Below are 25293 nucleotides of genomic sequence, written 5' to 3'. Positions count from 1 at the left end.
CAAGTCTGGGGAGACCTCTAATCATCCTCGGACAACTTTGTGGGGAAGTTCCAGGCGTGTGCTTAGACTTTAGAGTCTAACTCCTTCGCCCGTTATGAATTATTATGATTGGACCTCCCAAGAAGCCACCTCAATGATACTTGGCTCTCCCACTGTTAATCCCGACTGCCAAGGAATTCCTGACTATTACCAGTGTCAGACTAACTATCTTCACTTGGCAGCGGCAGATTGAGATTGCAGCAGATGAAAAAATGGAAGATGAGTTCGGGATTAGACCCGTGATCCCCCACAACCCCAGAATCACCATTTGGCTGTTTCGATCGGGCTGGTTGAGCTATAAATTACCCGGTCGCCCCCTCGGCCTATGCTCCTGAGCCTGGATCCTTGTCTCAGAACTTCTGACCGCCCCTGATCCACCCAAAGCTCAATTCACCTGTCCGGCACTCCAACATGGCCGACGCCGAGAGAGGCACTACGGTCGTCGATGAAAAGGTCATGTCAGACCATAAAGAGCATATGATGGGGGAAGTCGCCCATGATGCAGCAGAAAGGGGCCACCTCGCGACAGATGAATATGGCCAGCCCCTGGTGGAATTTGACAAGGCCGCCGAGTCACGATTGCGACTCAAGATTGATTTATATATCGTCCCAACTGTCGCAGTCATGTATCTCTTTTGTTTCATCGATCGAGCCAATGTTGGTGTGTGACCACTCCCTCTTATCATTCCCGGGGTTTTATTTCCAGTCCAAGCGCTAATCCGTTTTCTTCCTGGAATAGGCAACGCTAAATTGGCCGGCTTCGACAAGGACCTCAAACTCGAGGGTTATGATTACAACGCTGTGCTCTCGATCTTCTTCATCTCATATATTATCTTTGAGATCCCCAGTAATGTCATGTGCAAATGGGTCGGGCCTGGATGGTGGCTTCCAGCAATCACATTGGGATTCGGTATCTGTTCGGTCGCGACGGCTTTTGTTACCGATATGAACAGCGCAGCTGGCGTCCGCTTCCTTTTGGGGTATGTTTACTAGATTTGGCAAACTCGGCAATGCTGACAACTCTTCTCTAGCGTGTTCGAAGCAGGACTCATGCCTGGAATCGCGTATTACCTCTCGCGTTGGTATCGACGAAGTGAACTTGCCTTCCGTCTGTCGTTGTATATCGTTATGGCTCCCCTCGCTGGGGCGTTTGGTGGCCTTCTGGCCTCGGGTATTCTCCTGCTCGATAATTTTGGTTCTCTCCACAGCTGGCGTATGATCTTCGCGATCGAAGGCATCGTGACAATTGGAATTGCTGTCGTCGCATTCTTCACGTTGACTGACCGACCTGAGACAGCCAGGTGGCTCTCCCAGGAAGAGAAGGATCTGGCTATTGCTCGTGTCAAATCTGAACGTGTTGGTACGACGGAGGTCCTCGACAAGCTTGATCTAGCTAAGACACTACGTGGTATCTTCAGCCCAGTGACCTTCGTAACCGCGTTAATCTTCATGTTGAACAACATTACTGTTCAGGGTCTTGGATTCTTTGCGCCTACCATTGTCAAAACCATCTACCCCAATGCCACTGTGGTATCTCAACAGTTGCACACAGTGCCTCCTTATGTCGTCGGCGCATTCTTCACCTTGCTATTCCCGTTCCTTAGCTGGCGATTCGATCATCGCCTCATCTTCTTCATCATCAGCCCGCCGCTAATGATGACCGGTAAGTCTGAAATCCTTGAGCAACCATATAAGGATTGCAGAGTATACCTAGTTCCAGGCTAATCATTATGGGATTATAGGTTATATAATGTTCCTGGCTAGCGAAGACGGCATGGTACGATATGGGGCCACCTTTATTATCGCCTGTGGAGCCTTCTCCTTCGGCGCTCTATGTACTGCACACGCATCGGCGAATGTGATCTCCGACACCGCGAGATCTTCGGCTATTGGAACTACGGTGATGTTCGGAAATATCGGCGGGCTGATCAGCACCTGGTCATTCTTGCCTTTTGATGGGCCCAATTATCCTATTGGTAATGGGCTCAACTTGGCAACTTCAACTACTACCCTACTTCTTGGGGCCGGCCTATGGGCCTATATCGTATGGGACAATCGGCGCCGTGCGCGTGTCGATGTCCACAGCGCCTTGGCGGGACTATCGCAGCAACAGATTCAGGATATGGACTGGCGCAATCCTGGATTCCGCTGGCGGCCATAGCCTCTCTATCCCGGCCAATCACCTTTGGCCTGTATCTTATTTTCCGATGTCATGAACCAACGACTCCGCATCATTGCACACTAGCCTTGGTCTCGAACATTCAATTGATTCAAATTACCTTTTTAGAACTCCGATTCTCGGGCAAAGACATAGGTCATCTTAGAGCTTTACTGGCTTTAGCACGTGTAGAATTCTGTTAGATGACTCGTCTTTTTGATAGCTCTCTCTAGATCCATCGTGGTTCGGCTTAATCGTGATACTGACGGAGTAAATAGTCCGTAAAAGAATGTGTATCAAAATGTGCTCGTGATTTCAAGAGATATGCCCTGCAAGGACCAATATGATATTGCGATAATGAACGCCGAAGAACGGACCAAATGGTCTAGAGCTGTACGAGTCACTTCCTAGCATCGGGAGTTGGCAGATATTAATAATAAACAATGTCGCCAGGAAATTACAGAACTCAGATATATGTCTCACCGAGACTTAAAATTTGCCGAACGTCTCGGCACGGTCTTCTCCGCGACACGATTCGTTCAAGCATGCGAGAAATAAAGAGTGATCGGCTTGTCAAAGCGCACCCCACGCCAAGCAATGGTCCATCTTCCCTTTCCAGGCCAACGACGGGATACTGTTGATTTGTGAACCAATCAGTATCTTCGTATCAGTCAAGGATGGAGCTCTCCAGTTTTCGCCCCCGCGATAAAAAGGCTGGCATCTCCCTTGGTGGGCCTCATGATCCTTGCAAGCCACATGCGGCACACACACACACACTTTTCTTCGGACGTTGACCGAAACTCACCGTCAAAGTTTTATGGAGGAGACAATAACCTTGGCGGTTCAGGTACTCTAGTACTGTGTACTGGGTAGAAAGTCAAGAACATCTGAGAAGAAAGATACTATGACATGAAAAAAAAAAGTGAGCTGCAGCGACCCTGCACTGCAGGGCCTGTAGTGATCCTGCAGTAACCAAGTGAAGCTGCAGATCTCATTCCAAATTGTGTGCGACCATGTGCTGAGTCGGGTACTCGGTCATGTCCCGTTGGAAAAGCCCCGGGAAGTGAACGGCGACGCCGTCAAATGAGACTCGAGACCTAAGCTCTCTTGGCACTTTCCCCCAGGCCTTAGCCTATCCCGGTTGTATCATGTGTATATTCCACAGCTCATTTCGACTACAGAGAATTCTTTACTCGGTCTTGACAAGGATTCAGGATTCCTCGGATTGGAATTTCCGCTCCCCAGGATTTCCCCGCATGTACTCCGTAGACCGGGATCCCATAGCTATAAAGTCCGTTTGCTGTAGCTCACATTTGCATTTCTCCCTTTTTTTTTTTTAATACCCCGGCTTTGCCTCGCATATTATCCCCCGCATTCAATTACATATTTGAGTGTTGCCCATCATGGCCGGCGGAGCAAAGAAACCAGTCAATATCTTCCGCCTTAAAGACCTCGGCGAACCTAAGGAGGTCTTCAACTGGCGATTATGGTTTGCGGTCATCTCATTTGGCCTGATGGGCGCTGCCCGAGGTGTCGATGAGGGTTTGATCTCAGGCGCATTCAACTCTAAAGACTTTCAACATTACATCAACTATGACTCGTACAGTGAAGTGGAACAGACCAACATCAAAGGAAATGTTACCGCAATGGTTCAGATTGGATCTGTTGGAGGTGCTCTTTTGTAAGTTTTTTCTTGTTTCCTGTTGTGTCGGATCCCATGTCGCTAACCTAATCTCTTCTTATACAGTGCCTTCTTAGTTTGTGATCGCATTGGCCGTATCTGGGCGACTCGCCAACTTTGTGTTATTTGGATCGTGGGAATCGCAATTTTCATGGGTAACGGTGGCAGCTTGGGTGCTGTCTATGCTGGCCGCTTTATTGCTGGACTTGGTGTGGGCCAGACAGTTGTCGTTGCTCCTGTATATCTTGCTGAAATTGTGAGCTGCTCGTTATCCAACTCATACTTACATGAACTAACAAAAAGAAAAGGCCCCCGCCTCTATCCGTGGCCTCTGTACCTGTGTCTTCACAGGCTTTGTCTATTTGGGTATTGTACTTGCATATTTCGCCAACTATGGCTGCGAGCTCAATCTCGGCGACACAACTCACAACCGATGGGTATGTGTGATCTTCCTTAAACCGCTTATATTACCAATACTGACTCAATGATAGCTCGTCCCCACAAGTCTGCATATTATGTTTGCCGGCATTATCTTCCTCCTCTCCTTCCTCCAGTACGAATCACCCCGATACCTCATCAAACGCGGCAACCTCGAGAAGGCCATCTCCAATCTCTCAAAGATCCGCGGCCTTCCAACCGATGACGAATATGTCGTACGCGAAATTGCCCTTATTCAAACATCACATGAAGCCGAGATGGAAGCCACACTTGGGTCTGGCCCGATCGGTGTGATCAAGGAAACCTTCCTGGTCCCCTCGAACCTCTACAGAGTCTACCTCACCTTCATGGCCCAACTTCTTTCGCAATGGTCCGGTGCCGGCAGTATCACTGTCTACGCCCCGGATTTGTTCAAGTTGCTCGGAGTTACAGGCAAGAACGAGTCTCTGTTGGTCACCGCTGTGTTCGGAATCGTCAAATTGATTGCCGCAATTCTCTGTGCTCTTTTCTTGGTTGATGTCATTGGACGCAAGCGAGCCCTTCTCCTTGGTATCACTCTACAAGCAGTTGCCATGATCTACATCGCCGGCTTCTTGACCTCCGTTCCCGACATGGGAGTCGTCGAGGGCTACACGGTACCAGAGGGCAAGAAGGGCGCTAGTGAGGGAGCCATTGCAATGATCTACGTCTCTGGATTTGGATGGGCGCTGGGCTGGAATTCCATGCAGTATCTTCTGACTGCAGAGCTCTTCCCTCTACGTATCCGTGCTCTTTGCACTTCTATGGCTATGACTCTCCACTTTGCCAACCAATATGGCAATGCGCGGGCCGTTCCCAATATGCTTCTTCCCGTGGCAAAGGGTGGAATTGACCCCAAGGGTACTTTCTGGTGCTTTGCTGCCATTACCGTTATCGGTGGTGCCTGGGTCTGGTTCAGTATTCCGGAGACAGCAGGCCGCTCCCTGGAGAGTATGGATCGTCTCTTTGCTTTGCCGTGGTACAAGATTGGCCGGTATGGTAACCAGGATGCCGATGAGCGTGACCATATTGTGGATGAGAAGATGGAGGTGGCGGTGCAGTCGCACGGAATGGCTCAACATGTTGAGAGGCAAGATAAAGAGGGCCGGGTTTAGATCTTAGACTCTACCTTTTTTTTGGCATCTTCTGGATGTCTCTAGTGTCCATTTTTTGGTCATTAGAGAAGGTTTATCCTTTTTTTTGAATAATGACACTATCATGATGAATAAACCGTTTTGAATTATCATAACCCGTGCTTAACCTTTTCCTGATCCCGCTGAAATACATAAATAGACATATCCTTTTGTTCTCGACTTCTTTTGTGCGTCTCTTCAACCTCGATTATCCCAACTTGAGGAATGCTTCGTTGACGCCAACCCATCCAGAGGGATGATCACAATTCTCGCCTTAAGCGCAGCCTTATCCCGAGTCTCCCTAAGAGAACTTTCAGAACGACCTCTTGTGCGAATATCCATCACTTTCATGTCATTCAAGTATTCATCCGGCAAATCGACCCGGATCAAGATACCCCTAGGCTGAAAGACAGTCTCGTTCCATTGTGAGATATGTCGAGCAAGGTGTTCACCGCGGGCTCCAGCCATTGCCGAGATCAGATTCCGTTGTTCTTTTCGACTTCTGGTGAGATGGGCAACGAATATCGCAGGTATGGCGCCCAGAAGGCCGACCATCAGTCCACCCACTGCCATTACACCCAGGCCTTTTCCAACCACGGTGGTCCATTGCTGACGTGAAAGCTTAGCTTTGTCGCAGACCACTTGAGTAAATTGTGTCCAGTCTTCTTTGGAGACGCCGTAATGAGACAGTTCGTCTGGATACTCGAATCCGGATGTGCAGGCTCTGGATCTGGATGGTACTTGTAGGCCTCGGCTGAGAGCAGATGCAACAGCAAACCCGGGCTCGTTTTGCTCGGGTCGGAGGATCAGGGGAGTGTTGGCCTTTTCGTCAATGAAATAATTGAATTGCTCCGATGGAGAATACTTTGGTGGATCCTCATACTGTGCAGGTGTATTCATGGTTGATGGAGATGCGGCTTGCATTGCGTTTGGAGTATAGAATTCGCCGGTGCTTTTTTTCCACTAGAAGGGTCTTTGATATTCAATGATTGTGTGACTTGAAAAAGTATAAAAAGGTTGCCATCGCACATATTTATATTTGTGCTCGTCGATCTCGGGCATCGTATTTGCAACCAAGCATCTGCTGTTCCGATATGAGTTAGCTAGTCAATGTGGCAGTGTTGAGGGTTTTTTCGGCCCTCGGAGTCATCACAAAAGGCTTTCAAATTGATGATGCTTGTTCAGGCGACAAAATTTTCTGTTCGAGGCACTTTTGGGAGACCAATAGTGATTGCAGGCGTTACGAGCAGGGGTCCAGGTCTAGCCATTTAGTACGAGAATAAGCTTGATTTGGGAAAGTAGATTTGCGTTAGTGGATTGTCAGCAATTAAAAATTGTCAATTTAACCAATTAGAGTAATATTCCAGGTCCGAGATTGCTCTTTATTATGTACGGAGTACTCCGTACTCCGTGACTGTGTAATCCGAGCTCCGCGTGAGTCACCAAAGGGACGTGCACCAGTTAAGCTAACATTGGAAACCGAACACGCACCATCTTTCTCCAACATTCAATCATGACAACACGTTACAGAGTAGAATGTACGTCATCTTTGCCTTTATTACATGATTCAATATTACTAACAACTTATAGATGCCCTAAAGGTACGAATGTCTCTACAGCCAAGCAAATGTGCCCCTCACTGACTCCACAGTATAGACCCATCGGCGGGATCAACTTGTAAGTTATCACTTCCATACATCTCTCAAGAATCTGACTAACAGTCTGTAGATTGAATGGATCAAAGTATGTCGCTCAGTCATGTCATATGGACCGATTCTAACCCCTCTAGGGTCTACTGGCCGTCCCCTTTGTCCTGCATTCTCAGCCCACCGCCATCTACAAGGAAAATGGGGAGGTGCTAAAGACAGTCGCGGCGGACACCCACCATCGCTATGCAGAGATTATGCGTGATGTAGAGAATTTGATGCACGATCACAGTAAGTGAGATTAGTAAAAATCAAGAAATAGGGGATGATTCCTAATCTTTCAAGTCCAACACTACGAACGCAAGGCCCCTGGCAAATCCAAATTGAATCTCCTCGTGCCGACCATCGGCACCTTTTTCACTAAGCTATATCTGGAAGATGCATTCAAGTATCAAGATGAGCAGCGGTTCATCAGCCGCCGACGCTTCGTGGCCCCTTCATTCAACGATATCCGACTTATCCTGAACTCTGCCCAGGTATTGGGTCTTGTTCGCTCTAGCGATGTGAAACTAGTCACATTCGATGGAGATGTAACACTCTATGACGATGGCGCCTGTCTCACATCCGACAACCCCGTCATCCCCCGGATTCTGCGGCTGCTCGAACAGGACCGCAAGGTCGGCATTGTGACAGCGGCCGGGTACACCGAGGCGCCGAAGTATTACGAGCGACTTCACGGTCTGCTCGATGCAATTCACGACTCAACTACCCTCACCGAGGATCAGAAACAAGGACTGATTGTCATGGGCGGCGAGAGCAATTACTTGTTCCGCTTCGACCCTACCTCGGACGCCCGACTCGTCTACGTGCGGCGGAGCGAATGGTTGCTGGATGAGATGCAAAGCTGGAGTGATAGTGATATCACCGAGCTTCTTGATATTGCCGAGTCTGCTCTGCGCGCGTGTGCCGAGAATATGAATCTGCCCGCTGCTATTCTGCGCAAGGATCGTGCGGTTGGTGTCTACCCGGTCAACGGAGTTCGAATCAGCCGTGAGCAGTTGGAAGAGACTGTGTTGGTGGTGCAGCACACGGTCCAACATTCCGCTGTTGCAGGACGATTGCCATTCTGTGCTTTCAACGGTGGAAACGATGTCTTTGTCGATATTGGCGACAAATCATGGGGTGTGCGCGCCTGTCAGCGCTACTTTGGTGGCATCGATCCAGCCAAAACACTGCATGTTGGCGACCAGTTCTTGTCGGCTGGGGCTAATGACTTTAAGGTGGGAAATTTTATAATTCTCTCCTTGGCTACTGATCAGACTAACATCATGTTTTATTAGGCCCGTCTTGCATCCACAACTGCCTGGATTGCAAGCCCCGCTGAGACTGTAGACCTACTTGATGAACTGGAGAAGTCGGTCCACCCGTAGTCATTGAACTCCACATTGAACCCTGGAATTATGCATCTGTCCGGGTTCATCTTTCGTGGTTTCAGGGTCAGCGCTACGACTGATACACCCTCAGCGATTCTGTAGTACTGTCTTTGGACTACCTCTTTGATCCGTACGATAGCACTCGCCCATAGCGTTTTTGATTCATCTGAAATAATTGCAAGATTGAAATTGATGGTTCTATCTACAACGCACTCTATGTCGTAAACCAAGAGTGTTCAAGAAGGGTAAAAAATCATCGAGCAAAAAACCACAGTCACCCAAACTCCCAGGCATAAATGTCGCGTAGACCATCCTTAGGTTTGGAGGACTTGTTGCATAGCATCGTACAAAGCGTAACGGACGTCTAGTACGATCGCCCTCAACATCACAAGTTAGCGGATGGCTCGCCGGCCAGTATTTGGAAACAATCAAGGATATCCCGGGTGCGTCATTGGCGTGGAGTCAATGGTTGGTTGGAAAGAAGTTGAAGTCCTGTGGGTGGAAGTCCTTTCATGGGGAGTTGGGGGCCGAGGGGATAGGCTCGATTGACGAAGAATCTGCAAAGTAGGAAACGGGGTAATCGTTAACATCCGTGTTGAAGGGGCGCCAGAAATAATCACTGTACGGGGGGAGTCGATCCTCAAAGGCCAAAGGAAAAAAACGAGTAGCGCGAAAATAAATCGAATAGAAATGAACAAGCAAATGATCAGCGGGGTCCTGGCCGGGTTACGTACTCTCATAGCAGGACCAGGTTTCGTTCTTGCTAGCGTGGGTACGTCCGGATAGAACGTTGACGACATCCTGTAGTTCAAGCCAGAACTCGGACTTGGGGCGACGGCGCACCCAATCAGTTTCGCTGGCTTCCAGTCCATTTTCGCCACCCATGGGGGAGAATAGCACCTGTGATCCCTTGACACCCATCACAGCAGTAGAGAGAGGGTCAGCGGCGATTTCGTCGGGGCTCTTGTTGGCGTATCCTTCAATGTGCTGCATGCACCTGATGGACATACGCATAGCACGAACACGATCCATAGGCGAAGGCTTGCCACCTTGTTGGAAGTGACCGGGAACAGCGGCACGAGACTCGAAACGGCCCTTGGCCTCTTCCTTGATCATGTCGGCGATCACCTGAGTAGTGTATGTGCCAGACGCACATTCGTTGCGCAGAATGATCTTACCTGCACGGTTAGCTCCTTTGTCACGAACGAAGTTGTCGCGAAGGAAGTCGATGTCGCGCGAAAGCATCTTGATATCAACACCCTCCTCGGGAATGTAGACAGCCACGGCACCCACAGCGAGGCCAGCTGTGGTCGCAATATATCCAGATTTTCCACCTTGGGTCTCAATCACGAACACTCGGCGGCGAGAAGAGGATGCGGACTGACGAATGGCATCACAAAAGTCGATCAGGGTGTTCAGGCAGGTGTCACTGCCCAAGGAGTATTCAGTGCCCGGGACGTTGTTAGAAATAGTAGCTGGGAGCACGATAAGCGGAATCTTGAACGCATCATACTTCGAACGAGCCTGGCGCAGCTCGCTGACGGCTGTGAAGGCCTCGAAGCCACCAACAACAAATAAGGCATCGAACTTGTACTGCTCAAAGCACTTGGCAGTGGTCTCCATGTCAGTAGATGGCAGGTTACGGTTCGTTCCAATGTCCGAGCCACCCTCGTTGACCCAGTTATCAGCTTCCAGCCAAGTAACCTCGCGGACTGAGCTAACTGGCTGGTCGGCGTGGTGACGGCACAATCCAGGGAAACCGTTATGAATAGCCAGTGGGGTGTGGCCACGGGTCAGGCAGTATGCAACGGCGCCACGGGTTGCTTGGTTCATACCACCGGCCGGGGCACCGACGTGAATAATGGCGATCCGCATTCTCTGCAAAAAAGTAAGTATTTGGGGAGATCGGGGAGCGTGAGCAGCCCAGATGGGATGAGGGATTAGGTGCATACCTTGCCCTCCGGAAGCATCATCTTCGGGTCGTTGATCTTCGCAGTTGTCATGTATGCGTTGTAGTACTCCTTGAATTCCGGATCACGGAGCTTCATGGCTCCATCAAAGTCCATTTCTTCGATCTTCGCTGTTACATCTTTGGTAGCTTGAACTGCCTCCATCAAAGGGGTGCGCATGATCTTGTTCTCGCGGATGGTGATAACTGGCGAAGGGGACTCAGGTGACATTTCTAGCACGGCACGAACGGCCTCCACACCCTGGAGAGTTGACAGCCAGCGATCATAAGCGCACGCCGCACCACCTCGCTGGGTGTGACCTAGAATAGTGACTCGAGTGTCCAATCCCAGCCGATCTGTGAGAATATCCTTGATTTTCGAGCTCGAGATCCTGTTCAATTGGCGATCCTGGGCTCCCTCGGCGACAATGACGATCGTACGACGCTTGCCGCGTTCGGTTCGGTTCTGTCAAACCACATCAGTCAGCAAAAGAAAAGGACATCGAACAACGCTTGAGTAATTCTCACCTTAGTGATAACGGAGCACATGTCATCCTCCCAACCTTCCTTCGGGGGCATCTCAGGGAGGAACATCCAGTCTGCGCCAGTACTGATGGCAGACATCAATGCAAGCCATCCACAGTGTCGGCCCATCACCTCAATGACGAAACCACGCTGGTGGGAGAATGCAGTATCGAAGACATCGTCCACTGCATCACAGATACGGGTCAAGGACGAATAGCAACCGATGGTGGCATCTGTCCCAGACATGTCATTGTCAATCGAACCTACCAGGCCTACAATGTTCAACACCGTGTAGGGTGCCACCTGTTCAGTGGACAACTCCCCGGCGGCAACGAGGTCTGCCAACAAGCTAGGCCACTCGGCACGGAAGACATCGGCACCAGTCAAACTGCCATCACCACCGCAGACGACCAGCGCATCAATACCTTTCATGACCATGTTCTTCGCTGCCTGCATACGGCCAGCACGCTCGCGGAATCCCTTGCTACGGGCAGAGCCGATCAGGGTACCACCGCGGGACAACCAGCCGCGGACATCCTCCCAGTGTAGCTGGCGGATCATGTTGCCGCCATTGACCAGTCCTTCGTATCCTTCGAAAATGGCGTAGGCTTCGCAGTCGCAGTGAATCGCCATACGGACAACGGCCCGCACGGCACCGTTCATACCGGGGGCATCTCCACCAGAGGTGAGAACACCGATGCGGCGTCTCTTAGCCGGTTGAGTGGCGATCTTGATGGGCTCCATATCGAATCAATTGAAGGAGACCTGAAGTACAGGTCGATCAAAAGAATGAAATGAAAAGTGAAGAAAACAAGAAGAAAAGAAGCTCGATAATAGTTGTAAAGCTCCAATTGTGGATGGGTGGGATGTGGAGGGGTTGAACCCAATCCGGTGAGAGAAATCGGGCAGAAGTGGGTGCTTTGCGTCACAAAACAACTTGAAGCTATAAAGTACTAGAAGTTGGATTTAAGAGAATTGAGAAAAGATGAACTGGCCTGGATTCTTTTTAATATCTGTATATAATCTCCTCAAAATTTAAAAGTGGTCTGATCTTTTTATTGAGCCAATACCTTTCTAGTACCTGCGTTCCTTTACAATTTGGCTGCAAGACACATGTCACCGCTTGGTCGATTTGGGTTTAGTGTAGGCGGTGAGTGCTTTTTACTTGACGTCACTGGATTCTGTTTGTTTTGTTTGTTTTCCGAACCCCCCGGGGGTCTGGCCTCGATGACATCTTCTCCTCAAAGCTGATACTTGTTATTCTCTTCATAGGTCATCGACCTCATCATTATCCTACTTCAATATTGTTTAACCCTGCAGATTTTATTGGTGTACAACTAGCCATTCTTGGCAAACATGGTCTGACTGGTCACGAACTCGGTACACAATAATTGTAAACTATTATAAACAGGTCGCCCACAGGTAGTACTTGTGGCACTTAACTACCATGCCCGGGAGCCTCCGGTGGGTTAAAGAATGCCACACCAGTTGTAGGACTTTTGTTCGTGCCACCTGCATGTGTCCATACAACATGGGGCCTCGGGCCACGTTTTGGCGCTGACACGTTGTCCCTGCAGCTCTTTGCTGATGCCTCGTGCGAAGTGGTTCACAGGGGTGAAAGGGGCATCCTTGTATCTGACATGATTAAAACATATTGTGTTTCTATCACGCCCGTGCGGACGAATGGGCTGATGCCTACGTGGTATTGTGTCCTTTTGCTCCTCCGAGATCTTGGTAATCGGCTTCTTCGGCACTACCGGTAATGACCACTTGCCCACGATATAGTAGCTGGGGTCAAGTGACCCCGGCAGAGGGCCTCGGCCGAAGTGGCTCGATGTTTAGCGCCATTTGCCAAGTTAAAACCGACCTTCGTCAACCCCCTTTTGAAAACTCGACAATGTGACTTGCTTCACTATCAGCCTGCCGTCTAAAGCATAAATTCCCTTTTGCTTTGATCCCTTCCAAAAACGGCCTTTACGATTGCGGTTGAATACGTATAAACTTCTAAATTGAAACATCTTCTGATTCCGATTGCCCTCAGGTTCATTCATAGCCGAATCTTTGCTAGCAAATATAATTGTGCAGCTATTGTTCTCTCACAAATAGTATGATTTAGCTGCTGCGTTCTCAGCTGCGAATATGAAGTTGACAGCAAAACTATGACTTACGCTGAGCAGGAGTGGCTACCCTCTGTCGCTGGGTCTTTGCATCCACTCGTGCAAAGCTTCGGGTGTCCAACGTCGCCGGGGTTCTTGCAATGGAAGAGAACATTCTTAACATCCTCCTTCTCTAGATCTGACCCTTTCAAAACATCCTTCAGATCGGCCTCGGTGAACCCTATTGTTTCTTCAATTAGCATGGTGCACGAATTCTTGACGGAAAACATATTACCTTTGTCTTTGATAAGGACGTCCGAGCAATAATCAAAGCTAGGAGTACACGTCTTCGTTGCCAGGCCAGTTGTGGCCAGTGTAAAAATTGTCAGGATGATGGAAGAAACCTTCATTGTGAGGCAGATTAAATATCCGAGAGATAGCGAAAGGATGAAGCAAAATAATGTGGAAATGTTTGAACTATTATAGCGAGTTCATCCCTCGAAATTGAAGATATGCTTTCGTAAAGCAGGTCATTCACATTTTTAGTTCCACGGTCATACGTAGTTGGAATGCCATATGGAATGCAGTTACGCCATTTGCATGCCTCAAACGTGGAGGAGTTGCATATCAGGTCCGCCAAGATTCTTATGTTTATCCTATAGAATCACCCTGGGCTTCCACGTCAGTGCTACGTGCTGTAGTACTAATATATTTAATCAGATAAAGATTGCAGCTACTAATTCTAAAGCTCAAAAGTGACTCCTTGCTAGTCAAGCTTCTTCTCCAACCCATGTGGCGGACGCAGGAATGTGGATCTCGTCCCATGCTTAGCATTGTGTATAGAGTTCTGGAAAATATTCAATCAGTTTAGACCAATCAATCCCTGGCACATATATAAAGTTTCTCTGTGCTGTTTAGGCTTTATGTCGCCTTCCGATATTGTCTTAGGGTGATAGTAAGCGCGGCATGTCTACTCCGTACTATATTCCCATTATTATCTTCCCGTTCCTGGCGGTATTTACCTACATATGCAGCTAGTCATTATTAGGCGAATGGGATCGCTGGGAGGCCTCCGATATCTTTCATCTCTAGAAGGATGATATTTAGCATGAAAGATTTCCGCTGGTGGATCATAGATACGGGCCATTCCGAATCGATCCACTTAGTCCAAAACGGTTCTTGTTCTTTCACACATTCGTCAAAGTTTTGACACCTTCAAGGTTTCAGCCAATCCATAATAAGTACCTCAAGCGGAAATCTACAACGCATTACTTGCGAGTTTATCTTAAGCATCACTACAAGATCATTGCACTTAGTCCTAGCCATAGTAGATTGAATGGGAGATCCCTGTATGTGTACATTGTATAGAGCCCCAGAAAATATTTAATCGGCTTAGATCAAGCAATGCAAACAGTATAGCAACATATAGTATTTGTGTGCAAAAGCTATCATTCCGATATTGGGATGTCAGAGAGGATTCACTCTATTCCCATTTGGGCAATTTGACCCTACGAGATAAGATAAACCCCGCACGATGCCTTCAGAACTACGTCCATATAAGTACCAGCTCCTATTTTCTCAAAAAGCTCATTTATCTCTGAGTAAAATATCAATTTCAAATTCTGGATTATTAGCCGGAACAATCGAGTTCTGAGCCTTTTACATCCTTTTCGATGGCGCCGAATGATCCAGGTAGCCCCAATCCACCCCCATGCCTAAGTTAACTGATGTGTTATCGTGACTCCGCCGCGGTATAGATTGAAGGCTAACATAGTCCAGTATTGAGTCTCGTTACGGCTGACCCAGGCTTGCCGCGAGCCAATCCCACCCAGTCCTACTGGCAGCATATTCCACATGCTCTTGCCGACATCCAATCCTCAAAATTGCCAACTGACCAAGATTTTGCGATCATCGGGTCTGGTATCACGGGTCTATCGGTAGCTAAATCTCTCTTGGAGCGCCACCCTACTGCCACAGTAACCGTTTTGGAAGCTCGTGCGCTCTGCTCTGGTGCTACCGGGAGAAATGGTGGGCAGGTGGCTGCGAATGCCGGAGAACAGTATATGTATCTTGCAGAAACTCATGGAGTCGAAACGGCGGGCAAGATTGTGGATTTCACATTCCGCAATTTGGAGAAGATGCAGGAATTAATTGAAGAGTATGATGCCGTGGAGGTGAGTGAGATGCAGCGCCTACAGAAACTGCGAGTCTTCTTGACCCAGGGGAAGTTTGATGACTTCAAGAAAAGTATTGCGCGCCTGGAAATGGATCATCCTTCTAGGAAGGGACTGTATACAATTTTGGATGCGGATGCTGTGCTCAAGGTGAGTCTTGTCCCCATGTGGTCACAGGGCGTCGTTCTGATCTTCCCTTTCTAGGAGTATGAAATTCATGGAGCATCTGGGGGAGCACTGCTTCCTGCTGGAACGGTCTGGCCATATCGCCTTGTCACCAAAGTATTTGCGGCACTCTCGGAAAAATACCCAGGTCGTCTGACAATCGAGACACATACACCAGTTGAATCCGTTGAGCACATTTCAGCACCTGCCTCACCCTCACCCCTCACGAGTACTTATCCATATACACTGCGCACTTCTCGCGGTCCACTCCGAGCACGGACTGTAGTCCATTGCACCAATGGGTACAGCGGACATCTCCTTCCTCGTCTAAGAGGGCTTGTCCATCCCTTCAAAGGCACAATGACAGTTCAAGATCCGCAGAATACTGTGTCAAATCAAGGCACGGCTGTATCATGGGGTTTCCACTACCCTCCATCCTATGATCCCAATACCAAACGTCTCGGGTATGGACTGTATTACCTAGGGCAGAGTGCAAAAACCGGCTATTTCTACTTCGGCGGCGAGAATGCGCGTCTTGAAGAATCAGTATCCTCAGATGACAGCTTTGTCGCCGACCACTCCGTTGAACACTTGGAGGTCGTCCTCCCACGATTCTTTGGCAAGGATGACAGATCCGATTGGCGCTTGATCAGTTCGTGGAGTGGAATTATGGGATATTCCTCCGACGGTCTGCCGGTGGTCGGACGGTTATCACCGACGCTGACAGGCCGGAAAGGTGACGGCGAATGGATTGTTGCTGCATTCAATGGATATGGTATGGCCAACAGCCTGATGAGTGGCGAGGCGTTGGCTTTGATGATTTTGGGTGAGGATGTCAGTGATTGGCTCCCAGTTGCATACGGACTGGGCAAAAAGAGACTCCAAGAGACGCTCACAGTCCCAAAGGCCGTCAATGCACTACGATCGAAGATATAGGTTGACCATGCTGGTGTTCAGTTCGGATTTCAAGCGGAAGTGTGTTCCAATTCAGCTTTTGTAGTCATGATTTGTACAGGGTATTATTCAAGTCTCTGTCTATTATGGATTTTTGCGAAAGAAGATGGGAATGAAAAAAATTTGCATAGGCCCACTTCACCACGCGAGCTAATGACTTCTTCTTGCTTCAGTCAAAAAAAAATTCAGAAACAAAAAGACATGGACTTGCAGGGAATCGAACCCTGGACCACTCCCATGCTAAGGGAGTATTATACCACTAAACCACAAGCCCAATTTGATGGAAGAGGCGAGGAAATATCGGCTCAAGGCGGCCCAGGTGGAGTGGTTCGGCCCGATACCAAATTTGCGCTCTCTGTGGGTCAGGCACGTGACACCTCAGTGGACACAAAATCCATCAAAGAGGGCTGGTTGGGTGATCCAGCAAAAGGCGATGATCTCCAAGTGTGCGGCACCGAATGGTAAGAGGGATGCTCACATGTTCCGCGCCCGGTCCCGTCGATACAGCGCACGGTGTAGATCTCGAGAGACAGTTCATGACGGGACAGAGCAATCTTCATCTTTTTTCGTTTCTCTGATTTGGAAGGAGAGAGCAGAAGTTCACCATGTTGAGGGTAAATTGCTTCCCAGGTGCGTTTTGCTTGGTCCTTGTCACTCTCGGACTTTGGTGAACTGTTGTTGGATGATATAGTGAAAACAACATCAAGCAACAAGAGGTGGGTGATGGCGGCTTCCACTTCTTCCCTATGAGAAAGTTTTCCGGGAGACCCAAGGTCCGGGTACTTGGGCATATTGAATGACACATCAAAGGTGGTGCCGAAGGGTGGTGAGGAAAGGTTGGTGTGAATCGAGATTGAGAAAGAGCCCCGAGGGGTCAAAATTTTCCCATTGAATGTAGACAGCAAGGGAGTAAGGAACTGTCCAACGAGGGTCTCCACTGCTGAAGCAGGAGAGGATTGTCTCTGTCTCCCTGTCGAAAAGACTCTTGCGGTGTACGCTGGAGGTTTCAAATTTGCCGACTGCAAAACACCGAAAAGGTCATTCAGTAAAGACTGAAGCCAGCGTACATGGGACATGTGCTTGATATAAGCTAGAGCTGGCCGAATAAGTTGATGTTCAGGAATAGATCGCGTTTTCGGGGTCAGGGGCGGCGGAAGTAGAGTCCGACGTCTCAGGTTTTGACGGTGGGCATATGCTAATAAGATCCGGATCGTATGTGCCAAGCCCTCTGCAAGGGAAGTTCCTTGTTGTGAGATATCATTTTGAGGTTGCAACGCATTTTCATCAGTATCAACCAAGTCCAGTAAGATTTCGAGGTCATCTGAAGCAGGAATTTGAATAAGATTCTGACGTGTCGTCACGCCAAAGCTTGCGATCGCCCGGGCTTCTCGGACTAGCTCGTGGAAGAGTTCCTCTTCATAAACAGTATCACGCGCTTGTAGAATACGATCCTCAATCGTCCCGTCCCCGTCGAACGTGGAACGAGTCGGTTTCGAGCTTCCCGAAAGCTGACCATCTTGTATCACGCGTACCCGGACATAACGGGCTTTAGATGGGATCAATCCTTCATCCAATAGCAAAGCCCCATCCTCAGCTCGGCGCAAGGAAGCAAGGCCACGGTCGCGGAATACCGGCGTGGCTGTGTTTAGTTTGGTCAGCAGATGCTTCCTACGGTATCAATGGCCCATTGGTATGCGCTCACCTTCAAGGAACCCATATTGCACGCCTAAAGCTTGCCTTTCGCGTGGGAGACGTGAAACTTTCCATCCTTTGTCCTTAACAGCCAGCACCTCATTCCAATATCGAGTTTCCGACGCGACTTCAGTTTCAAGTCTGGAAGCGGCCTGCAGAAGCTTGTTCGCCGCCGCATTGAAATTTTGTATCCGCCATCCTCTTGATACTGTTGATATATCTTTGCTCGTAGATTCTGGCTTCGGGGGAGGGTTCACGACCTCGGCATTGAGTGAACCAAGGGGTGCGACTTGCTTGAGGAAGGCCGACATGGAGGTTTCGGCCTGACGCGGGGCCTGCTTGGAAAGTAAAAGGGAGACGAAGTCGAGGGCGAACATGGTCTCCATGTGGGCTTGCCTAAAATATTGTCAATTCTCGCGCGCTGAGGGCATCAGTTCAAGACCATTATTAAACTCACATGGCGAACTGGGTGATCTCGGCACGCCGCTTGTACAGTTGCTCCAAGCGCTCCGTCGAGTCAAGATCGGTCGAATCTTGGTCACTCTCCTCTACCTCATCCAGGCCATCTTTTTCTTCCTCCTCGGCAATCTTGTTTCGAAGGACATCTTCGTTCACCTCGCGAAAAGAGCCCCACTGATTGTTGATTTGCGCGATCTCCACAGGCAGGGTATCTGGACGATCACGCTGCTCAAGGATGGGGCGCAAAGGCAGGGTGAAGGAGTCGGCCATGGCGTCAATTCACCCAAAGATCCACCCCTCTGCAACCGTGAGCTTGGAGCTTAGTAAAATCAATGGCTTGAGAGGAAAGAGAAAGAAGAACGAGTGGACGACCTCTGGACCTCAATTCGGTGACGTAAGTCGCACGTGATCGTCATATCGAGATAGGAGGCCACTTACAGTTGACTTCCCCTCCAACCCCCATTGTTGTTATGTTTCCTTTTACTGTCCTAGAAATATCAGTGACATGTAGTGCAATAAGGTCTGAATGGCACTGCAAATTAATAGGTGTGAAAGACCTAGATGTCACAAAGTACAATATATATATCTACAGCCGTCCGTGAAACTAGTCCCTTTTACAGTTGATAAACATTGTTGATAAACATCAAATATCATTGGAAGCATCACTAAACAATTGTATTCCTCAAACAGGCCTACTATAACTTATCCCATTAGCTCTCCAGATATTCTTAGTGACAATCTTGAAATATCTAATATGCCTACATAAATACCTCGGTAGATAACCTAACTTATGTCCGTATAAGACTTCTCAGGAATTAGATCCGACCGGAGATTAATGGAGATAACACGGATATATGTCTACATGTATACAGGTACATATTATAAATGCATCTTATAAATGCATAGATGTTGAAAGAATGTCCCCGCAAGGTTGGGACTTTAAGGTTTCCCACATTCTATTATATACGCTATCATCGCATTTGAATTCTCCCATCCCATATTACCAGTTAAGATATTCTCCATCAAAATTCTACGAACATCACTTCCGCAAACCATGGCGTCGTACCTAGTGACTGGCTCTTCTCGAGGGCTCGGATTGGCCCTGATCGCCCGTCTAGCGACATTGCCCAAAACTGAGGTGGGGACAATCATCGCCACCGCGCGCAAGGACAATTCCGCTCAATTGAAGGAGATTGCAAGTGCCTCGTCAGGGCGAGTGCAGATGGTCAAGTTAGATGTCACTGATGAATCCAGTGTGAAAGAGGCTGTGGCGGCTGTAGAACGCCAGCTGCAAGGGAAGGGACTTGATTACTTGGTCAACAACGCGGGAGTGAGCGACTGGTCGCCAACAGGACTGGAAGGAATGTAAGTTGGATATCCCATTAGAAGACTTGTTATGGTATTGATTTTATAGGGACAATCTAAACGAGACGTTCAATGTCAATGTTACTGCAGCACATCTTGTATCGCGCGCTTTCCTGCCACTTCTGCGCAAAGGCGAGAAGAAAACAGTAATCAACATGTGAGAAGATCTGAAAGAAACTAAATGAGCCTTCTTATACTTAGCTAAGAAACTGACCTAAATACAAGATCGACCACTGTGGGATCCATAGCTATGGCTGATGCGTTTCAACACCTGAAAACACCGGCATACAAGATCTCAAAGGCCGCATTAAACATGCTCACTGTGCAATATGCCCAGCAATATGCGGATGATGGCTTCACATTTCTTGCGATCAGTCCTGGTGTGAGTCAAGCCTTTTCTTTTATCTGTTGATCGCAAATTACTCAAACTTTACTAACATCAATAGTGGCTTCGCACTGACCTTGGTAGCGATCGAGCAGACCTTCCGGTTGAAACAGGTGCCGAGAAGGTTCTGGATATCATACAAAAGGCAACACCGGATCAGAATGGGAAATTTGTGAACATACATCTCCCTGGATCGGAGACGCAACCGGGTGCAAACCAGTATGATGGCAAAGAGATTCCTTGGTGATCACGGAAGACAGCTTTCACCACCTTGCCTAGAATATTATATGATGCCGGGGAAAAGGCTACAACGAAGGATCGCAGGAAATAATGGATTACTTAATATCTCATGGATGAGATCTTGTGCCAATTTCCTATCGTTATCATAAGAAACCTGAATCAATCTGCTCTGTCCATGACTTGCCAATTTAGCTACCTGACGTTCTCTGTGGATCACCTCAGTCTTTGCTTGGCTGTCGAGCTTTCACAAAATCAACCAGGTCAAAGAAACTCTTCTTGTAGTGTCGCTGCTGGGTCGTGCGATTGACTGCTTGAATGCCAAATTGCTGTGCGTAGTCTCCAAATTCCCAATTGTCGACAAAGCTCCAAGCAAGGGCTCCCATAACATGCACACCGTCTTCGTATATTGATTTGAGAATTTCAGACATGAAGGAAAGATAATATACGCTGCGTGGAGAGTCAAAAAGCTGATCAGAAAGCTCCCGTTCCGCTTCTGCGTATACTGGAAACCCAAACTCTCCCACCAGAATTGGATGTCGGAAAGTGTTCCACAGGTAGTAGAGATACTCCCGGAAATGTGTCGGTGTGGTATACACGTAGGATTCAGAGCGATACCCAATGTTCCATCCGTAAATATTCTTTGTTTCTTGCTTGACGCAGTACGGGAAAAGCTCATTCGAGCTTGATGGGTTGGCAGCGCAAGCTTTGATACCTTCATTGGCTGGGGATACTACCGTAGCGGTATACGGATCAATCCCAAAAAAGTCGGAGGTGTTGCGGATGTGTTTCAATTCAGATTTGCTCAAGGGCTTGGCTCCGGGTAGTGTTTCTAACACGGACTTTGGGTATTGTTTACCCAAAAAGATTGGATTTGCGAAGATACCCAGTTGCATTTCTTGGAAGCGATCAGCTGCCAGGACATGGCTAGAATTTTTCGGATCTTTAGGCACTCCAAAGTTGTCGTTGAACTTGATACCAATTTTTCCTGTAGCCTTCAACGTATCGTGATAGAAATGGTAGACCTCAGCATGTGCCTTGACAACATGGTCCACTCCTTTAAAATTGTACGCGTAGAGCAGGGGCTCATTGAAGGTCACCCATATTGGAACTCGGTCTGCATAATGAGAAAGCAGAACCTGGGAAGTGAGCCACGTCAGACTTGCGTGAAGATTGATGAATCGCGGGCTAGAGAGCATACCTTTCCATAGTTGACAAATGCGTCGACAAAGGTTTCATTTTGATAGCCGGCATTGTTGTAGCCAATATCTGGGCGTTTCGTGATATTGTCGCTGGCGACAAACATTAATGGGCTGTCGAAATGGAGCATTGTAACGATTGGCTGCAATGACGGTTAGAATACTAGAACTTCACAGGCACCGAGATATTTGAAATTCTTTACCGTCATTCCTGCATCGAGGACTGTGTCAATCAAGTCATCATAATGATCAATGGCTTGTTGATTGATGGGTGTTCCTGGCAGGGCAAAAGGCAAAATGCGCGTCCAGGGGATTGTAAAGCTGTAATACTCCACACCCATTACAGCTAATCGCTGTATATCTTGCTTATACAAGAAATAGTTTTCATTGGTGACATAGTCCTTCGGCTTGCTGTCGGGTACCAATTTCTCCAACAACGAAGGTGATCGGCCATCCAATCCAACTGCTCCTTCAATCTGGGCTGCGCTCCCTGCAACGCCAAACACAAAGTCTTTGGGGAAATTATAGCAGTCTGTGGGGCCAAAGTAGTCGCGCGGTGGCAATACCAGCTCACTGCTGGGCACAGGTGTTGGACTGACAGTTGTCGAGAACAGCCCAGTGGTGGTCTGACAGAGTAAGCTTCAACTCCGTTTCAAAAAGAGGAAATTCCAGAGCACCTGACATACATAGTTGTGAAGATCCGCCTGCAGCCACATCGAGGACCACGCAGCTTGTCCATATGGGTCCTCCCTGTCAGTTGCACTGATGATGGTTTGCTCTGGAACCCAACTGCCCCACGTTGAGGTCGACCAGCTGGTGGTCAAATGCTTGACTGCATCAGTATAGGGTGGGGCATATTTCCGTGTTGTCGTCGGGGAAGGAACCGAGGTTGCATATCTTATACGCTAATTAGCAAGCGATGGCGTGAGCTAGATCTATGTATCACTTACCGAACTGTCTCATTCAAAGTATAAGAGAAGGGCTGGAAGTGGTATTTCGGGACCACATTTGATTGTGTACATTGTGGTCGAGCGGAGTAACCAGTTGTTGTCAAGTATACTTCCTGTGCCTGTATAGCCACAACCAGAGCTGCAAGGGAAATGAACGATGCTCGCATTTTTGTATTACGCCGTTTTCACGTCTTATGCGTGGGCAGTTGTCCCTTTAAATAGGGATATTTACTCTCAGATGTCGGTGGGTGTGCCGGCTAATTGTCGGCCCATGGGAACAGCAGTACATCTATGGCGTCAAACTCAAATTGGTAATGCCTTCAATCGCAATGCGTCCAGTGCCACCTCCTCACATAATTAGCTTTCGGGGGTGTTGATCGGCAGTCCGGGAGACATAGCTGGTGAGGAGTTGCAATGCCTGGTTGCATCTGCTCAGGGAAGTCCCCCCAGCTTCTCCGCATTGTGCGCCACTGCAGATCACCTGGAAAATTTGGGGAAGGAAAGTCCCGAAGTTGAGCCGAATGTTTATTCGGTTGAGTCCAAAGAGGTTGACAAACTTTCGATACATTTGGCTGTCACGTCATATCAACGCGTTTATATATATTGCAGTACTGTATGTTCCCTCTTAAGAATGATCGAAGAGGACCGTCATCATGCAGATGTAGGTGGCTCAGATACAATCGTAATTATAATAATTTGGCAGCATATACTCTGTATATAGTTTTTTTTTTTGAAAGGGGGTTGGAAGATTGACTTCAGATGTCGGGCAACGAGCACTGGAGGTTATAACTGTAGTATATACTTGTCTTTGATTAATAGAGCATTAAATAGATGGCTCTTCCATCAAATTGGGCTTGTGGTTTAGTGGTATAATACTCCCTTAGCATGGGAGTGGTCCAGGGTTCGATTCCCTGCAAGTCCATTTTTTTGGGTTTTGGTTTTTCTGCCTTCGATTTTTATGATATTCATCTATAATCTACTCTATCCTCACTTCACCCACCAATCAGCTCGCATGGCTTAGCGGTAAAGCGCATCACTAGTAATGATGAGATCCTCGGTTCGATTCCGAGTGTGAGCATTTTCTTTTTGTGTTTCATTTTTATTTCTTTTTTTTATCCAATTGTCATTGGAATGATGCATTTGATCTGCAGAGCAGTTTGATTGGAGCTAAGCTCACTTTCATCTGTCTACTCCTCCCAGTTGAAATTTATCACAATCCGTCCGGCCACCTCCCCCTTCCGTAGTTTCTCCACAGCCTCGGGCATGCGATTGATTGGATACACTTCACTAATTTGTCGTAGCGCTCCTCGCCGTGCAAAATCCAACGCCATGGCAGTATCACTCCGGCTACCCACAAGGGTACCCTTGATGGTAAGATTCTTGAAGACATACTGGCACGGATCGGCTCCTATCGTCATCGACCCTGCAACAGGAAGACCAATGCACATCACAATGCCTCCGATACGGTCCCCGATGAATGAGACTGCATTTTTATAAGCAGCAGGGGCTGTCACAAATACCCCATGAGCCCCGACCCCATCGGCAATTTCAATCACAGCTTTGGTGGGATCGGCAACTTCCTTGAAATCCACGAAGGCCTCTGCTCCCATCTCGAGCGACAACTTCTGTTTGGATTCTCCCGTGTCCACCACGATCGGACGCATTCCCATTGCTTTGGCCAACTGTACACCTTGAATCCCCACGCCACCGCCACCGCCAGGGAAAACAACCCAAGCCCCCGATCGAAGGTTAGACTCCATCAGAGATCGATAGATAGTGCTGGCACTGCACATAATGGGGCCGGCAATTTCGTCGGGGACCCCGTCCGGAATTGGCGATGTATATCGTGCCGGTGATACCAAGTATTGCTGGTAAGTACCTGGTATAATGAGCCGCAATCCGGACCATTAGAAATGATTCAAGTTAGCCTTACCTGCCGTCACCAGGCCAGTGAGAACTGCGTCCTTGCAGTATGTCTCCTTGTCGTCCCAGCAAAGTGAGCAGGACCCGCATGTATCCATGATCGGTTTGATTCCGGCTCTATCGCCTATCTTGAAAGTCCTCACGTTGGCTCCAACTTTGACTACCACACCCGCACCTTCATGCCCCGGAGATCGCACACCGAATGCCGACATATGCGGGAGACCTAGGTCTCCTTGCATCATATGGATATCGGAGGAGCAAAGTCCAGTGTAGTTTAGCTTGATCAAAACATCGTCGGGCCCTACACATGAGCATCAATGGCCGCGAACTTGTGTGTAGTGGAATGGTTGTCACTCCAACAATGATTGGGATCCTACCTGGGTGTGGCACAGGAACCATCTGTACCTCGACATGGAAACCGGGGCCTTCATTGACCACCACCCCCGCTTTACAGAACAGGGGAATCTCGACCTGAGAGGGATCTATGACTGAACCCATGCTTCGAGGAGTTGTATTGCGAAAATTCAAGGATGTAAAGTTGTCTGGAGAGTATTCGAACTCATTCCGATGGACAATAAATAATACAATTCAGAGAATAAAGCCGAAGTCACACCGAGGTAAGAAGCTACAGAAGTACGGCGTGATTTCAACGTGTGTGACCCCTCTTTTTGCTGG

At 48.4% G+C, this 25293-nt stretch overlaps 11 protein-coding genes across 11 annotated transcripts; 5 read left to right on the top strand and 6 right to left on the bottom strand.

The window, feature by feature from the left end:
- Positions 1 to 450: 450 nt before the first annotated feature.
- On the top strand, positions 451 to 2200 carry N7517_002062 (putative MFS transporter; the record flags this gene model as incomplete). Its single annotated transcript, XM_056719792.1, has 4 exons — positions 451 to 700; positions 779 to 1019; positions 1071 to 1702; positions 1782 to 2200. The coding sequence occupies 4 exons, from the start codon at positions 451 to 453 to the stop codon at positions 2198 to 2200; spliced, it is 1542 nt and encodes a 513-aa protein (XP_056583927.1).
- Positions 2201 to 3600: 1400 nt separating this feature from the next.
- On the top strand, positions 3601 to 5449 carry N7517_002061 (putative MFS quinate transporter; the record flags this gene model as incomplete). Its single annotated transcript, XM_056719791.1, has 4 exons — positions 3601 to 3878; positions 3945 to 4134; positions 4187 to 4315; positions 4370 to 5449. 4 exons carry the CDS (start codon positions 3601 to 3603, stop codon positions 5447 to 5449), a joined length of 1677 nt encoding a protein of 558 aa, XP_056583926.1.
- Positions 5450 to 5665: 216 nt separating this feature from the next.
- On the bottom strand, positions 5666 to 6391 carry N7517_002060 (uncharacterized protein; the record flags this gene model as incomplete). The annotated part of the gene is made up of 1 exon (XM_056719790.1): positions 5666 to 6391. One exon carries the CDS (start codon positions 6389 to 6391, stop codon positions 5666 to 5668), a length of 726 nt encoding a protein of 241 aa, XP_056583925.1.
- Positions 6392 to 6980: 589 nt separating this feature from the next.
- On the top strand, positions 6981 to 8543 carry isn1 (IMP 5'-nucleotidase ISN1; the record flags this gene model as incomplete). The annotated part of the gene is made up of 7 exons (XM_056719789.1): positions 6981 to 7005; positions 7058 to 7068; positions 7124 to 7144; positions 7196 to 7210; positions 7257 to 7404; positions 7459 to 8393; positions 8454 to 8543. 7 exons carry the CDS (start codon positions 6981 to 6983, stop codon positions 8541 to 8543), a joined length of 1245 nt encoding a protein of 414 aa, XP_056583924.1.
- A 729-nt stretch (positions 8544 to 9272) lies between these two features.
- On the bottom strand, positions 9273 to 11763 carry N7517_002058 (ATP-dependent 6-phosphofructokinase; the record flags this gene model as incomplete). The annotated part of the gene is made up of 3 exons (XM_056719788.1): positions 9273 to 10424; positions 10499 to 10960; positions 11023 to 11763. 3 exons carry the CDS (start codon positions 11761 to 11763, stop codon positions 9273 to 9275), a joined length of 2355 nt encoding a protein of 784 aa, XP_056583923.1.
- A 1420-nt stretch (positions 11764 to 13183) lies between these two features.
- N7517_002057 (uncharacterized protein) lies at positions 13184 to 13525 on the bottom strand (the record flags this gene model as incomplete). The annotated part of the gene is made up of 1 exon (XM_056719787.1): positions 13184 to 13525. One exon carries the CDS (start codon positions 13523 to 13525, stop codon positions 13184 to 13186), a length of 342 nt encoding a protein of 113 aa, XP_056583922.1.
- A 1263-nt stretch (positions 13526 to 14788) lies between these two features.
- On the top strand, positions 14789 to 16390 carry N7517_002056 (NAD(P)/FAD-dependent oxidoreductase; the record flags this gene model as incomplete). The annotated part of the gene is made up of 3 exons (XM_056719786.1): positions 14789 to 14807; positions 14895 to 15439; positions 15494 to 16390. The coding sequence occupies 3 exons, from the start codon at positions 14789 to 14791 to the stop codon at positions 16388 to 16390; spliced, it is 1461 nt and encodes a 486-aa protein (XP_056583921.1).
- A 380-nt stretch (positions 16391 to 16770) lies between these two features.
- On the bottom strand, positions 16771 to 18829 carry N7517_002055 (mediator of RNA polymerase II transcription subunit 17; the record flags this gene model as incomplete). The annotated part of the gene is made up of 3 exons (XM_056719785.1): positions 16771 to 18047; positions 18111 to 18496; positions 18558 to 18829. The coding sequence occupies 3 exons, from the start codon at positions 18827 to 18829 to the stop codon at positions 16771 to 16773; spliced, it is 1935 nt and encodes a 644-aa protein (XP_056583920.1).
- Positions 18830 to 19613: 784 nt separating this feature from the next.
- N7517_002054 (SDR family oxidoreductase) lies at positions 19614 to 20556 on the top strand (the record flags this gene model as incomplete). Its single annotated transcript, XM_056719784.1, has 4 exons — positions 19614 to 19924; positions 19974 to 20081; positions 20150 to 20306; positions 20371 to 20556. 4 exons carry the CDS (start codon positions 19614 to 19616, stop codon positions 20554 to 20556), a joined length of 762 nt encoding a protein of 253 aa, XP_056583919.1.
- Positions 20557 to 20767: 211 nt separating this feature from the next.
- On the bottom strand, positions 20768 to 22862 carry N7517_002053 (glycoside hydrolase family 1 protein; the record flags this gene model as incomplete). Its single annotated transcript, XM_056719783.1, has 5 exons — positions 20768 to 21685; positions 21748 to 21888; positions 21949 to 22371; positions 22432 to 22642; positions 22696 to 22862. The coding sequence occupies 5 exons, from the start codon at positions 22860 to 22862 to the stop codon at positions 20768 to 20770; spliced, it is 1860 nt and encodes a 619-aa protein (XP_056583918.1).
- A 1020-nt stretch (positions 22863 to 23882) lies between these two features.
- N7517_002052 (zinc-dependent alcohol dehydrogenase) lies at positions 23883 to 25116 on the bottom strand (the record flags this gene model as incomplete). Its single annotated transcript, XM_056719782.1, has 3 exons — positions 23883 to 24574; positions 24629 to 24919; positions 24996 to 25116. The coding sequence occupies 3 exons, from the start codon at positions 25114 to 25116 to the stop codon at positions 23883 to 23885; spliced, it is 1104 nt and encodes a 367-aa protein (XP_056583917.1).
- Positions 25117 to 25293: the final 177 nt, after the last annotated feature.

This window comes from Penicillium concentricum (assembly GCF_028827145.1).
Source record: "Penicillium concentricum strain IBT 3081 chromosome Unknown utg000001l_segment0_segment0, whole genome shotgun sequence".
Lineage (NCBI taxonomy): Eukaryota > Fungi > Ascomycota > Eurotiomycetes > Eurotiales > Aspergillaceae > Penicillium > Penicillium concentricum.
The sequence above is the reverse complement of the archived record's forward strand: the minus strand, read 5'-3'. Positions and strand labels throughout refer to the sequence as shown.